Consider the following 15,640-nt stretch of genomic DNA (forward strand, 5'->3'; position numbering starts at 1 on the left):
AGCCGGGTGCCGGCCGATTTATGAACGGCCGGGAAACCCTGCCGTGTGAATGAGGCCTTAGTCTAGAAATTAAAATAGGTTCAACATTTTTGTTCGGATTCGTTTTATAATAAATCTTTATATGGGTTGGTGCTCTCAATCCTCTGCTTTCTGTCACTCAAATTCTGTCTGCCTGCAGCTGCCAGCAGGGGGAGCTCCTTCCACACAGATTTATACGCTCTTAGAAATCAATAAGTAATATGTATACCATGAGCTCCACCTAGTGGTGGCTGCGGCAGACACTATTGTTAAGTGTCAAGGAAATTAAATTAATCCAAACAGAATTTTTATAATCACCTTTTAGGGTAGGAACACCCCCAACGTATTCAGTGCGGATACACTGTGTTAAGCTGCGTAGCGTATCTGCCCTGAACACTGCGGGGAACGCCGTCCGGAAAATGGCACCACATTGTGATGTGGTTTGCTGGGGGGAATTTCTGCTGCGAAGCGGTGTCGGAAAAATAAAGACGTTCATACTTCTCTCCTCCCTCTTCTCGGCACGCCGTCTGGCCTCCTGGGATGACGTTGCGATCCATGTGATGCTGCGGCATGTGATTGGCTGCATGTCACGGACCACAACGTCATCCAGGGAGGCCGGACTGGGGAAGAAGCATGGAACTCTGGGTAAGTATAACTTTATTATTTATTTTTTTTCTTGTGATTTTTGTGGTGCATCTCTGTGATTGTGCCGCAAACATCGCAACACACTGCTTTGTTGCGGGTTTAAGCACCCCATTAAATTCAGTGGGTAAACCCGCAACAGAAGAGCTGCTTAGCCGCAGAATGAATTGTTATGCTGCGGTTGAAGCAAACGCATCGCAGTTCAATTATGTGCGGGTTTTTAGGTGGATATTTACTGCAGGGTCAGGCCGAGATTTGTTGAACGCTCACCCACATTGCTGCGGATTTTCCACAGTGTTTATGCCGTGTGTTCCCACCCTCGAGGTTCTAGGGTGAGACTTTTTCATCATGCCGGATCTGAAATTGTCGCAGGACTCTGCTTCCGTTCATACGTTTTGATAAATGTTCTTGAACATAATATGGGCTTAAGTCACACACTCGGTCTTAAAACATCTGATGTGTTCCCACCTTGTGGAAAGAAAAATGCTGGAAGCCAGAAGCTGCTTGGTTCTTCTCTGAGCCGGGTCGTAGGTTCCTCAGGGGTATCGGTTTGGGAAGAATTAGGTCTGGAATATCTAAATGTATTTTTCTGAAGTCCCAACTGGTCACCAAACCTGAAGGAAATTATTGTTACTGAAGGTTCCAAAAGTGTGATGGGTAAGACCCCGTTTACAATATGTATAGGTGCCGCATATGTGAGGGATTTTCACATGACAAAACATGGATACGCCATAGAGTTCAATCAGTGGTGGGGTCTGACCAAGTGCACTCCGCTGTATATCCCACAGAGAGGGTGACTGAGCAGATGTGGCCCCCTCTGGCAGGGTCAGTACCCCCTATTCTTGAGGTTAGTGGGGCTTTCAAGTTATCAGACCTCCGCTGATTGGACATGTATGACATATCTAAGCATGACCCTGAAACAATGTGACATGGTACTGTAAATAATCGCCCTCCCATCCTCTCACCTCTCCTGTGCGCCCATGATTACTCGTCTGGACCATGATGAAAAAAACTCCAGGCGTTGAACAAGGTCGATGACCCAAGAAGCCAGCGCCTTACAAGATTCATAGGAGCATTGCTGAAACACAAGATGGCAGATGTGACTGCAAAGAATAATATTACAGGGTGCGTGGGTGGTGCTTAGTGGCGTGTCAAAGTCGTGGCTGTAGGTAGAGGGTGCGCAATATGCAAAATAGGCCAAGTGGTCTGCTCTTGGCCAATCAGGCTGATAAAGGAATCTACTTTGCAAATTGCACGTGATCGCTGCCGACTGCCGGAAAATCAGTTTGGAGAAGAATGAACAGATGCGTCCACGTTTCTCATCTTAGTAAAACTAGGGCCACACGGAGACTGAGTGACATCGATCGCAATTACTGATTGTCAATGTGATCACGATAATAAATGTGATATGACGTGAAAATACCAGATCTGGATTTTTGGTTGCAGATCGGAACCGGCTTTTTCAGGATGGAGTTCAATGCATGCGACTTGTGACATGTCAGCGTGTTTGTTTTTTGTGGATGTCTCAAATCCCATGCAACCAAATTGCACTATAAAATAGTCATGTGACTTGATGTCGTCGTGTATAACTAGCCTTAAAGGGAACCTGTCGCCAGCATTTCACCTATTGAACCTTTACTTGTCCCTCACTGGACGCTGCTATGCCGTTTTCCCCTCTCCTAAACACTTTGCGCCTTTTATGGTAATAATCCGGTGTCCCTACGTGTGCGCACACACCAGAACAGGGCATCAATGCACAAGCGCAGGATTTTGTGTGCTGGGGGGAAGCGAGGAGCTGTCAATCAAAAGTAAGGAGGCGGAGTAAACTCAGAAAGGAATGAAGATATGACTTATGCTTATTAGCATACGGCGCTGCAAAACGAAAGAACTGAATACTAAAGCTACAGCGCCGACTAAGAAGACCATTATAGGTTATATAGAAATTATTTTTTACCCGCTACCACCAGGTATCGCTGGTTGTATAGGTGAAATGCTGGTGACAGGTTCCCTTTAAGGAGATACGTCCTAGTGACAGAGGATCAACCTTGGTATAAAACCCTTTGTCCATTAAGGACAATCCCTGTCCATATTCTCTATTAGGGGTCCCATCCCCCTTTCTATCATTTCATGGTTGCCATGTTGCTGTAGCAGCGGATTGCTGGGATTCCCATGGTAAACTACATATGAGCTGCTCACCTGCCATAATGTGGGCACCTTGAGGCTGGCCAGAGCGTTGTATACGTCCTCTAACTCTATATTCAGAATAATCTCCCCCCTGATAGCCTGCTGCACTGCACGCAGGGAGCTGTGGATGACGGACAGAAGGTGATTAAACCGGTCGATCTCCTGGTGTAGGACCGTCAGCAATGCAGAATGAATGAGGGGATCGTAACCTGCAAACAGAAACACCGCAACACGTTAATAGGCCCTCAATTCATCCACAGGTTTTACAAAGAAGGCAGCCATGGTTTGATATTGATCCCTGGGTGTAATCTTGTAGTTTGCTGGGTAAACCTTATGGCGCCCTGTCTGATATCAGTCAGTGGTCCAGGCGTCATGAATATTACGGAGGATACGTATGCGAGAATTGAATATGAACTTTTTTTTTCTCAGTTCTGTAAAAGTCCACTAGGTGGCAATATTGCAACATATGTGGAAAAGGTAAAGAATCAGAAATACTTTCATACTATATAAGTACTACAACCCCTAGTATAATCAACTCCAGGTCTTCTGACGTCACACCTGTACGATGTCACCTGTGCCGTTTTATAGTCCTATAGAGAAGCATATGGAAAAATGCCAGAAAAAATAACCCAGAGCATTCTAGGTTTTGAAACAAAAAACAAACGCCACTGACCTCAAAAACGCTACAAACAATTTCTTGTTTTTTTTCTTATAGACTTTATAGTAACATCTGACTGCAAGGGGTTTTTGGTTAAAAAAAAACTGGCACCGAAAACGCAAGTGAATCCAGCCTTCGGAGCCATTTTTGGCCGCGCGGTAAAAAAAACTCATAGAAAAACTCGGCCTTTTGCCTGCGTGATTTTCACAGGTGAAACCTGTAAAATAAATGTGTTTCACCTGTAAGAACCACATGGGCAAAACCACATCACAAACTGCGACAATTCACGCTAAAACCACAATTTTTTACAGCTCTCCCTCTCTCCATGGTCTCTGCAAGGCTAGGGTCATAGGATGGGAAGGGGGTCCCAAAGTTACATTTTTGCTATGGAGCCCCTTTCAAAAGCCAGACTGCTCTGGGTATGGTGTTTTTCCTGGTGTTTTTCCAAATGCTTCTCTATAGGACTATTCACACTGAGTTTTTTGCTGCGGAAACCGCTCCGCAAAACTCGCCAAAAAACGGCCTAATAATGCCTCCCATTAATTTCAATGGGAGCCGGGGACGGTTTTCTCCCGCGAGCCGGTTTTACATGCCCTATCTTCGCGCGATTACGCCTCTGACCTCCCATTGACATCAATGGGAGGCAGAGTAAGTGTATTTCGCGGCGTTTTATGCCCGCGGCGCTCAATGGCCGCGGGCTAAAATCGGCGTGCATGCAGAGGAAAATCTGCCTCAAACTTCCAAACTGAATTTTGAGGCAGATTTTCCGTCCTGCAAAAAACTCCGTGTGAACCCAGCAAACCGTCAGAAAAAAACGCCAGTACAAAATGTCATGAACTAAAAACCCCAACAAAAAGGGATGTAAAAAAAATCCATAAGAAAACGCTTGAAATACGATTTCAAATGTTGAAAAAAAAAAAAAATGTTGCTGTCCCATCATTGTATGGCCCACCGGCTAATCGGTAATATCTTTCTCCATTGTGACACAGACCGGATACCTTGAGCCGTTTTCACAAGCATTTCCCATGCAGGTCCTGTGAGCAGGTTTTTGAGGGTCCGCTGGTCATGTGACCCGGCCGCTGGACGCTCCTGAGACGTCGTCCCTTCCACAGTCTCCGTCAGTTTGGTAAAGATGTTTGTGATCACATCCTGGACCGCCTGATCCGGACTATATTCTCCTCTGCGGAACATCATCATCATCTTATATTATATTGTTTTTTTCAGGATAAATTCGATATTGCGCGTCTGCAAAATTCAGTAAAGTGCGTCCGCCTCCATTGTGACTACCAACCTGTGCGCGGCGTGATCGGCGCTTATTCCGGACCGCATGCTGACTATGGTGTCCAGGAAGGTCTGTCCCTGGGAGGTGAGGTACGCTCGCTCAGCATTGGGGTGCATGCCAAAGATTTCAGGGTTGTCAGTGTCCGGGAGAGAATTCACATAATCTCTGCAGTCCTGTAATGTTGCATCTTCGGACAATGGATGATAAACCTAAACACAAGCACAGCGGCTGATATAATGTTAAGAATTGAAGAACGTTTCATATATACACAAACAAAATTATTTTCATCCGGCATACGAGAAAGTCTGATAATCCGGCACTCGAGTCCTGTACAGGTAATGTGGGATTTCACAAGAACATAAACTGGGGGGTAGAGAAAACCAATTCTTACTGTCTAACTGATCGTTCATTTTATAGACGTTTCTATGAACGTCCGATAATCCAGAACATCTGATCACCCACCAGATCCCATTTATGCTGGATTAAAGGAATGGTACTCTATGTATACATACATATTTATACAAAATTATATGAAACTTAATGCATTAAAACCTTCAAGAATCTTCCTGCTGTTATAACAAAGGACAGGACATTAGAACATTAATTATCTTGGTTAGTCCAAATTGTAATTTTTGCATAAAGCAATTCATAGAAAAAAAAAAAAAAAGAAGTGGAGATGCCGGGGATTGAACCCGGGGCCTCATACATGCAAAGCATGCGCTCTACCACTGAGCTACATCCCCTACTAGTATGAGACGGGATCAGGCTGAAAGGCATCTGTGCTGCACAAAACGTCACCAGGAAAACGTGAGAAAACCCTATATTTGGCTATAATTATACGGTCTCTTCAGTTTAACCCCTTAGGGACCTGTCATTTTACCTCTTTGCATTCTGGCAGCCATAACTTGTTTTGGCTCATACAGTTTTTCTTTTTACAGCGGTTTTATACTGCAGCGCTATAAAAACACAGGGCTGCAGAATAGTGGCTGCCTGGAGAATTGCGGCAGCTGGGCGCTCTTTTTTTTTTTTTTTTACCGCATCTGGCCTCTCGATCTCTGTATACAAAGCTGTCTCTATTTATCCCAGCGATCACGTGATCGCCAGGAGTCAGGACGGGATAGAGATTTGTGCTGCTGATGTATTTAGCTCTCGTATGATTACATAGACTTGATACAATTGTCGCAAACAATCAGCTGTGAGAAGTATCAGGTCTGTACAGGTTTTTATACCCTGGATGTAAAAAAGAATGTTTCCATTTAGTCACAGAAAGCAGAGATCTTGAAACCAGAGAAGAGGGTGGAGTTATAACAACTGATTGACAGGTCTGCTAGGACAGGGAGGGCTGGAGTCATCCTTCTCTTCTTGCTGGAGTTTCTGGGATTCTTTCATTGCAGCTGCTGTAAAGTGCATGCACCTACAGAGGTCAAATGCTAAAATCTTGGGGCAGGGGCGTAACTAGGAAAGACTCGGGCCCATAGCAAACGTTTGACTGCCCCCCCCCCCTAGGTGCCACACCTAGCCCTCCCTTATAGATAGTGCCCCCTGTAGATTGTGCCATACAGCCCCCCTGTAGACAGTTTCACACCACACTTGTAGATAGCGCTCCCCGTGTATAGCGCCATACAGCTCCCCCTATGTATAGTGCCACGCAGCCCCCTGTAGATTGTGCCACACACAGACCCCTGTAGATTGCGCCACACACAGCCCCCTGTAGATTGCGCCACACACAGCCCCCTGTAGATTGCGCCACACACAGACCCCTGTAGATTGCGCCACACACAGACCCCTGTAGATTGCGCCACACACAGACCCCTGTAGATTGCGCCACACACAGACCCCTGTAGAGTGCCACACAGCCCCCTGTAGATTGCGCCACACACAGCCCCCTGTAGATTGCGCCACACACAGCCCCCTGTAGATAGCACCACAGCCCTCCCCCTTGTAAATAGTGCCACACACAGCCCCCCTTATTAGTGTCACTCTGCTGCCCCTCTGTATGTAGTGCCACCCTGCTCCGACCCTTGTATATAGTGCCACCCTGCCCCGTATATTTTAAGTACTTACCTTGCCCCGTTCCCGTGACGGACGGAGCGCTGCACAGGCTCCGGTCGGGACACATGCGCAGACCAGAGTGATGCAGTGACGTCATCACGCCCGCCTGCACAGAGAGTCTTCCCAGCGCCTTATAGGCTGCAGGCCATAGTATTCATTTGTATCTGTGTCCAGAGGACGCAGATACAAGTGAATGTGGCTGTCGCTAGCACCGGGCCCCCTCCGGTGCTAGCGACGCCACTATGCATTAGGGGTCGGGCGGCGCGGGCCCCGTAGTGGCGTCACTACCGCTATAGCAACCATAACGGCTGCTAGCGGCGCCATCGGGCATGGGGGGGCAGTGTCGGCGTGCCCCGTAGCAGTCGCTACGGATGCTACAGCGGTAGTTACACCACTGTCTCCGGGCATTCTTTGCACAGACCTTTTTTTCTGATGACTTGTATTATGGGGCGTGTAGTCTTTGTTCAAGGCAATTAACAGTCATGTGATGTAGGAAAAACCTACTGCCCCCCTTCCTAACCTGCATTACAGGACCTCACGTTAGCTCTTAGGCGTGTGCCATCTGTTTCCAATAACAACCAGCACAATTCTGAATCCAGCTCTGGAGTATAATACAGGATATTATAGATAAATGTTCATTTAACTAAATATATGGGTGTGTGTGCCTTTAAGAAAGCCTCTAAAGTGTTGGTTACCTTGTCAGCAGAGAACGAGTAGTCATCTCGCAGCAGAGCAGGGTTATAGAAATTGTCCAGGATGCTGAGAAGGCAGCGTCTGTCCCAAAAGTCAGTCACTCGTCCGCCATACACCACCTCGCCCGTTAGATAATGGAGAGCTTTCCACTGCATCTCTCCTCTGTGATTGTCTGACAGCATCTCCAACATCTGCACAGAAACCTGGAAACACAATGCATATTCCAACACACATACCTGGATTATTCAGGAAAGTGCGGAGAGTATTTGTATAAAACATCATACTTGACAATAATCTGTACACTAGGTGGCACTGTTTCTTGGGAATATCACATTTTAGTTATCTCCATCATCTGCAAATTTACCAGGTGGTACAAAATGCAATAATACGTCAGACTGATTGTCTAATGAAAGTCTGAGATTTACCTATAGACTTCCCTTTTACTCCACCTCCATGCTTTATACTGCAGCTCTGGTTTTATATTGACTGATGTGTTTTAAGCACTAGCTCAGCAGAAAGTCAGCGCATGGAGAGCCGATTACAAGGACAGAATGATTATAAACTACAAGTAACTAAACCACCAGTGAAAAAAAAAGCAAGATTATCAGGTTTTAACTGCTACACATGGACTGAGGGAAAGGAGCCTTAAAGGAGTTGCCTGGGATTAGAAAGATATGGCTGCTTTCTTCCAGAAACAGCGCCACACCTGTCTGTGGATTGTGTCTGGTATTACAGCACAGCTCACGTTTAAGTGAATGGGAATAATCTGCAATACCACACGCAACCTGTGGACAGGTGTGGCGCTGTTTTTGGAAGGAAGAAGCCCTGTTTTATCAACTTTGGTCAAAATTGTAAGTATTATCAACTCCGACCCATTTCTATTTTGTAACTGGACGAACCTCCAAGTCAGAGAGGGTGAAGTCATACGGGATGTTCCACCCCAGAGCTCCGTACTTTCTTCTCTCGTTTATCACGGCATTAAACAGGCAGAGGCTGAACAGGAGCCTCTTCCAGGCTGGTCTGACATTTTCCTTCTCGAAGATCTTCTCTGTGATCAGTCCGCTGCCACTGCTGTCAAACGTCTGCAGCAAATTACCCTTCAGGCCCATTGGGGGCTCCACTGCCATCTACCAGGAAGAACACATAATGACTATGGGATCCCAGCTTTGATATTTTTCCTCCCAGAGCACATGGAGACATCCTCCAATCAACTACGAGGGGCCCCTACATTTTATATCGGGTCCTCACCTTGAAACCCTTCTGTAGGACGGAAACCGGAAACGACTCATCGGACTTGGAGCTTAACCACAGTCTGAACTGAGGATCCATGGAACCGGCATTCTGCTCAAATCTGAAATAAACCCCAATATAAATAGTTACGACACGACGGCTTACATTGGGCACACAGTTACCGCTGTCGTCCGATCTTACCCGTCCACAATTTCTCTGAGCCTGGGCATAAAGGAGGCAGCAAGGTGGCAGTTCTGTAGGAAGACCCAGTGTCCTTTCAGTCTTCCGGCTTTGGTAATCAGCTCTTCTGCCTTCACCCCCTGACCACGACCCAGGGAGATCATATCTAGGTGTAGGGTGCTGCCATGGGTCTCCAGCGCCAGACGCTCCAGCTGACCAGCAGGGTCACTACCTATTTGTAACACATAGAATATGAGGGTGTATCTGTGAATGTCTCCACCCCATCTCTCAGCGTGTTCCTTGTGCTTATATGCTGCAGCCAATCTGAAAAATCAGAGCTGCAGTGTAAAGCATGGGGGAGACAGAGCAGCAGCCTAAGAGCTCATGCACCCTAGAGCAGAGCCTGTCGGACATTATTATTCATCCCTAGAACCTCAGTCCTTAGAGTCTGATGGAGCATGGCACTTTTTTTTCCGGTCAACAGAACCTGATAGGAAAACCCTCCGTACGCGTCTGTATGAAATCGGAGGCATACGGAATTAGAGTACAGGGCTCATGCACCTCTATGGATAAGCCCTAAGTCTCTGATGAAACAGGAGGTGGATTTCAGACCACCTCAGACTCCAAAGACAATGCAGCTAAGCTAGAGTCATGGATCATGGCTGGAGCAGAGCTGCAGTATAAAGCATGGGGGGAGAAAGCAGCAGCCCGATCCAAATGAGAAAGTAGGTGGATTTAAGACTAAGTCAGACTCCAATAGACAATGCTGATAAGTGGGTCAGCGCAAAGCACATCTACAAGATTCAGGTTTTCTTCTTTGGAGAATATGATATAACACAACCCGTCAGTGTCAGCCACGTGTGATAGCCAGGCGTTATCTCAATGGTGAGCCGTGGATATTAACTTACCAGAAGACAGGATAAATATGAGGGGGGAGGAGGGATTGGATTCATCCAGCGCCTGACTCAGGTTCATTGGACGGCTATGGATGTATTCTGCGCCCATCTGCTCAGATATAAACTTTTGGATACCGCTGATCAAACATTCAGGACGCAGGAGTTTTATCTGAAAAAAATAAATAAATAATAATAAGCGACGAGTGCAAAACAAGTAGTCACCGGCCCTAGAGCAACATTTCAACTATAGCCAGAAAAGTGAGTGTACAAATATATAATTACCCCTTATATACAGAAACATATTACATACACATATAAATAATACACACATTACATATAAATAATACACACAATACGCACACATAATACACACAATACGCACACATAATACACACATTATATACACACTTTCGCTCTCTCTCTTTCAGATACACACTGATATATATATACACACACACACACACACACACACACACACCACATTCCACTATAGTAGCGCACATTATAATAAACTGTTATGATTGATCCTAGTACATATACAGCACATGAATATAGACATACTGTGCAGCTGATCTTTATAACATATGTTTTAACCTAATGAAATTATCCAGTTTCAGCCACTTAATATATGGAGATGTACTGGGTGTATGGTGGTGTGGTAGGTTATATGGAGGTGTACTGGGTGTATGGCGGTGTGGTGGGTTATATGGAGATGTACTGGGTGTATGGCGGTGTGGTGGGTTATATGGAGATGTACTGGGTGTATGGTGGTGTGGTGGGTTATATGGAGGTGTACTGGGTGTATGGTGGTGTGGTGGGTTATATGGAGGTGTACTGGGTGTATGGCGGTGTGGTGGGTTATATGGAGATGTACTGGGTGTATGGTGGTGTGGTAGGTTATATGGAGGTGTACTGGGTGTATGGCGGTGTGGTGGGTTATATGGAGATGTACTGGGTGTATGGCGGTGTGGTGGGTTATATGGAGATGTACTGGGGGTATGGTGGTGTGGTGGGTTATATGGAGATGTACTGGGTGTATGGTGGTGTGGTGGGTTATATGGAGATGTACTGGGTGTATGGTGGTGTGGTGGGTTATATGGAGGTGTACTGGATGTATGGCGGTGTGGTGGGTTATATAGAGATGTACTGGGTGTATGGCGGTGTGGTGGGTTATATGGAGATGTACTGGGTGTATGGTGGTGTGGTAGGTTATATGGAGATGTACTGGGTGTATGGCGGTGTGGTAGGTTATATGAAGATGTACTGGGTGTATGGCGGTGTGGTGGGTTATATGGAGATGTACTGGGTGTATGGCGGTGTGGTGGGTTATATGGAGATGTACTGGGTGTATGGTGGTGTGGTGGGTTATATGGAGGTGTACTGGGTGTATGGCGGTGTGGTGGGTTATATGGAGATGTACTGGGGGTATGGTGGTGTGGTGGGTTATATGGAGATGTACTGGGTGTATGGTGGTGTGGTGGGTTATATGGAGATGTACTGGGTGTATGGTGGTGTGGTGGGTTATATGGAGGTGTACTGGATGTATGGCGGTGTGGTGGGTTATATAGAGATGTACTGGGTGTATGGCGGTGTGGTGGGTTATATGGAGATGTACTGGGTGTATGGTGGTGTGGTGGGTTATATGGAGATGTACTGGGTGTATGGTGGTGTGGTGGGTTATATGGAGATGTACTGGGTGTATGGTGGTGTGGTGGGTTATATGGAGATGTACTGGGTGTATGGCGGTGTGGTGGGTTATATGGAGATGTACTGGGTGTATGGTGGTGTGGTGGGTTATATGGAGATGTACTGGGTGTACGGTGGTGTGGTGGGTTATATGGATATGTACTGGGTGTATGGTGGTGTGGTGGGTTATATGGAGGTGTACTGGGTGTATGGTGGTGTGGTGGGTTATATGGAGATGTACTGGGTGTACGGTGGTGTGGTGGGTTATATGGATATGTACTGGGTGTATGGTGGTGTGGTGGGTTATATGGAGGTGTACTGGGTGTATGGTGGTGTGGTGGGTTATATGGAGATGTACTGGGTGTACGGTGGTGTGGTGGGTTATACTGAGATTACTGGGTGTATGGCGGTGTGGTGGGTTATATGGATATGTACTGGGTGTATGGTGGTGTGGTGGGTTATATGGAGGTGTACTGGGTGTATGGTGGTGTGGTGGGTTATATGGAGATGTACTGGGTGTACGGTGGTGTGGTGGGTTATACTGAGATTACTGGGGGTATGGTGGTGTGGTGGGTTATATGGAGATGTACTGGGTGTATGGTGGTGTGGTGGGTTATATGGAGATGTGCTGGGTGTATGGTGGTGTGGTGGGTTATATGGAGATGTACTGGGGGTATGGTGGTGTGGTGGGTTATATGGGGATGTACTGGGTGTACGGTGGTGTGGTGGGTTATATGGAGATGTACTGGGTGTATGGTGGTGTGGTGGGTTATATGGAGGTGTACTGGGTGTATGGCGGTGTGGTGGGTTATATGGAGGTGTACTGGGTGTATGGTGGTGTGGTGGGTTATATGGAGATGTACTGGGTGTATGGTGGTGTGGTGGGTTATATGGAGATGTACTGGATGTATGGTGGTGTGGTGGGTTATATGGAGATGTGCTGGGTGTACGGTGGTGTGGTGGGTTATATGGAGATGTGCTGGGTGTACGGCGGTGTGGTGGGTTATATGGAGATGTATTGGGTGTACGGTGGTGTGGTGGGTTATATGGAGATGTACTGGGTGTATGGCGGTGTGGTGGGTTATATGGAGATGTACTGGGTGTATGGTGGTGTGGTGGGTTATATGGAGATGTACTGGGTGTATGGTGGTGTGGTGGGTTATATGGAGATGTACTGGGTGTATGGCGGTGTGGTGGGTTATATGGAGATGTACTGGGTGTATGGTGGTGTGGTGGGTTATATGGAGATGTACTGGGTGTATGTTGGTGTGGTGGGTTATATGGAGATGTACTGGGTGTATGGCGGTGTGGTGGGTTATATGGCGGTGTGGTGGGTTATATGGAGGTGTACTGGGTGTATGGTGGTGTGGTGGGTTATATGGAGGTGTACTGGGTGTATGGCGGTGTGGTGGGTTATATGGAGATGTACTGGGTGTATGTTGGTGTGGTGGGTTATATGGAGATGTACTGGGTGTATGGTGGTGTGGTGGGTTATATGGGGATGTACTGGGGGTATGGTGGTGTGGTGGGTTATATGGAGATGTACTGGGTGTATGGTGGTGTGGTGGGTTATATGGGGATGTACTGGGTGTATGGTGGTGTGGTGGGTTATATGGAGATGTACTGGGTGTATGGCGGTGTGGTGGGTTATATGGAGATGTACTGGGTGTATAGTGGTGTGGTGGGTTATATGGAGATGTACTGGGTGTATGGGGGTGTGGTGGGTTATATGGAGATGTACTGGGTGTACGGTGGTGTGGTGGGTTATATGGAGATGTACTGGGTGTATGGCGGTGTGGTGGGTTATATGGAGATGTACTGGGTGTACGGTGGTGTGGTGGGTTATATGGGGATGTACTGGGTGTACGGTGGTGTGGTGGGTTATATGGAGATGTGCTGGGTGTACGGTGATGTGGTGGGTTATATGGAGATGTACTGGGTGTACGGTGGTGTGGTGGGTTATATGGGGATGTACTGGGTGTATGGTGGTGTGGTGGGTTATATGGAGATGTGCTGGGTGTATGGTGGTGTGGTGGGTTATATGGAGATGTGCTGGGTGTATGGTGGTGTGGTGGGTTATATGGAGATGTACTGGGGGTATGGCGGTGTGGTGGGTTATATGGAGATGTACTGGGTGTATGTTGGTGTGGTGGGTTGTATGGAGATGTGCTGGGGGTATGGTGGTGTGGTGGGTTATATGGAGATGTGCTGGGTGTATGGTGGTGTGGTGGGTTATATGGAGGTGTACTGGGGGTATGGTGGTGTGGTGGGTTATATGGAGATGTACTGGGTGTATGGTGGTGTGGTGGGTTATATGGAGATGTACTGGGTGTACGGTGGTGTGGTGGGTTATATGGAGATGTACTGGGTGTATGGTGGTGTGGTGGGTTATATGGAGATGTACTGGGTGTATGGTGGTGTGGTGGGTTATATGGAGATGTACTGGGTGTATGGTGGTGTGGTGGGTTATATGGATATGTACTGGGTGTATGGTGGTGTGGTGGGTTATATGGAGGTGTACTGGGTGTATGGTGGTGTGGTGGGTTATATGGATATGTACTGGGTGTACGGTGGGTTATATGGGGATGTACTTGGTGTATGGTGGTGTGGTGGGTTATATGGAGATGTACTGGGTGTATGGTGGTGTGGTGGGTTATATGGAGATGTACTGGGTGTATGGTGGTGTGGTGGGTTATATGGAGATGTACTGGGTGTATGGTGGTGTGGTGGGTTATATGGAGATGTACTGTGTGTACCGTGGTGTGGTGGGTTATATGGAGATGTACTGGGTGTATGGTGGTGTGGTGGGTTATATGGAGATGTACTGGGTGTATGGCGGTGTGGTGGGTTATATGGAGATGTACTGGGTGTATAGTGGTGTGGTGGGTTATATGGAGATGTACTGGGTGTATGGGGGTGTGGTGGGTTATATGGAGATGTACTGGGTGTATAGTGGTGTGGTGGGTTATATGGAGATGTGCTGGGTGTATGGTGGTGTGGTGGGTTATATGGCGGTGTGGTAGGTTATATGGAGATGTACTGGGTGTATGGTGGTGTGGTGGGTTATATGGAGATGTACTGGGTGTATGGTGGTGTGGTGGGTTATATGGAGATGTACTGGGTGTACGGTGGTGTGGTGGGTTATATGGAGATGTACTGGGGGTATGGTGGTGTGGTGGGTTATATGGGGATGTACTGGGTGTACGGTGGTGTGGTGGGTTATATGGAGATGTACTGGGTGTATGGTGGTGTGGTGGGTTATATGGAGGTGTACTGGGTGTATGGCGGTGTGGTGGGTTATATGGAGGTGTACTGGGTGTATGGTGGTGTGGTGGGTTATATGGAGATGTACTGGGTGTATGGTGGTGTGGTGGGTTATATGGAGATGTACTGGATGTATGGTGGTGTGGTGGGTTATATGGAGATGTGCTGGGTGTACGGTGGTGTGGTGGGTTATATGGAGATGTGCTGGGTGTACGGCGGTGTGGTGGGTTATATGGAGATGTACTGGGTGTACGGTGGTGTGGTGGGTTATATGGAGATGTACTGGGTGTATGGCGGTGTGGTGGGTTATATGGAGATGTACTGGGTGTATGGCGGTGTGGTGGGTTATATGGAGATGTACTGGGTGTATGGTGGTGTGGTGGGTTATATGGAGATGTACTGGGTGTATGGTGGTGTGGTGGGTTATATGGAGATGTACTGGGTGTATGGCGGTGTGGTGGGTTATATGGAGATGTACTGGGTGTATGGTGGTGTGGTGGGTTATATGGAGATGTACTGGGTGTATGTTGGTGTGGTGGGTTATATGGAGATGTACTGGGTGTATGGCGGTGTGGTGGGTTATATGGCGGTGTGGTGGGTTATATGGAGGTGTACTGGGTGTATGGTGGTGTGGTGGGTTATATGGAGGTGTACTGGGTGTATGGCGGTGTGGTGGGTTATATGGAGATGTACTGGGTGTATGTTGGTGTGGTGGGTTATATGGAGATGTACTGGGTGTATGGTGGTGTGGTGGGTTATATGGGGATGTACTGGGGGTATGGTGGTGTGGTGGGTTATATGGAGATGTACTGGGTGTATGGTGGTGTGGTGGGTTATATGGGGATGTACTGGGTG

The 15,640-nt window shown here is 47.4% G+C and overlaps 1 protein-coding gene and 1 non-coding gene across 4 annotated transcripts in view; both read right to left on the bottom strand.

The window, feature by feature from the left end:
* Positions 1–15,640, bottom strand: part of DNAH14 (dynein axonemal heavy chain 14) — a 215,191-nt gene that overhangs the window by 2,225 nt on the left and 197,326 nt on the right. For 2 of the 3 annotated variants that reach the window (XM_075863387.1, XM_075863386.1), the window contains 10 exons: positions 9,848–10,004; positions 8,961–9,171; positions 8,778–8,880; positions 8,429–8,656; positions 7,532–7,732; positions 4,794–4,993; positions 4,501–4,682; positions 2,857–3,053; positions 1,626–1,738; positions 1,129–1,274 (listed from right to left, as the gene is read on the bottom strand). In XM_075863387.1, coding sequence (XP_075719502.1) covers positions 1,129–1,274; positions 1,626–1,738; positions 2,857–3,053; positions 4,501–4,682; positions 4,794–4,993; positions 7,532–7,732; positions 8,429–8,656; positions 8,778–8,880; positions 8,961–9,171; positions 9,848–10,004 — 1,738 coding nt within the window. Of the gene's footprint in view, positions 1–1,128; positions 1,275–1,625; positions 1,739–2,856; positions 3,054–4,500; positions 4,683–4,793; positions 4,994–7,531; positions 7,733–8,428; positions 8,657–8,777; positions 8,881–8,960; positions 9,172–9,847; positions 10,005–15,640 lie in introns of those variants that run through there. The other variant, XM_075863388.1, reaches the window with a different exon arrangement.
* Positions 5,456–5,527, bottom strand: TRNAA-UGC (transfer RNA alanine (anticodon UGC)). Its single transcript has one exon. It is a non-coding gene; the product is annotated as a tRNA-Ala (tRNA).

The sequence above is a fragment of the Rhinoderma darwinii genome, chromosome 4 (genome assembly GCF_050947455.1).
Source record: "Rhinoderma darwinii isolate aRhiDar2 chromosome 4, aRhiDar2.hap1, whole genome shotgun sequence".
Taxonomy (NCBI): domain Eukaryota; kingdom Metazoa; phylum Chordata; class Amphibia; order Anura; family Rhinodermatidae; genus Rhinoderma; species Rhinoderma darwinii.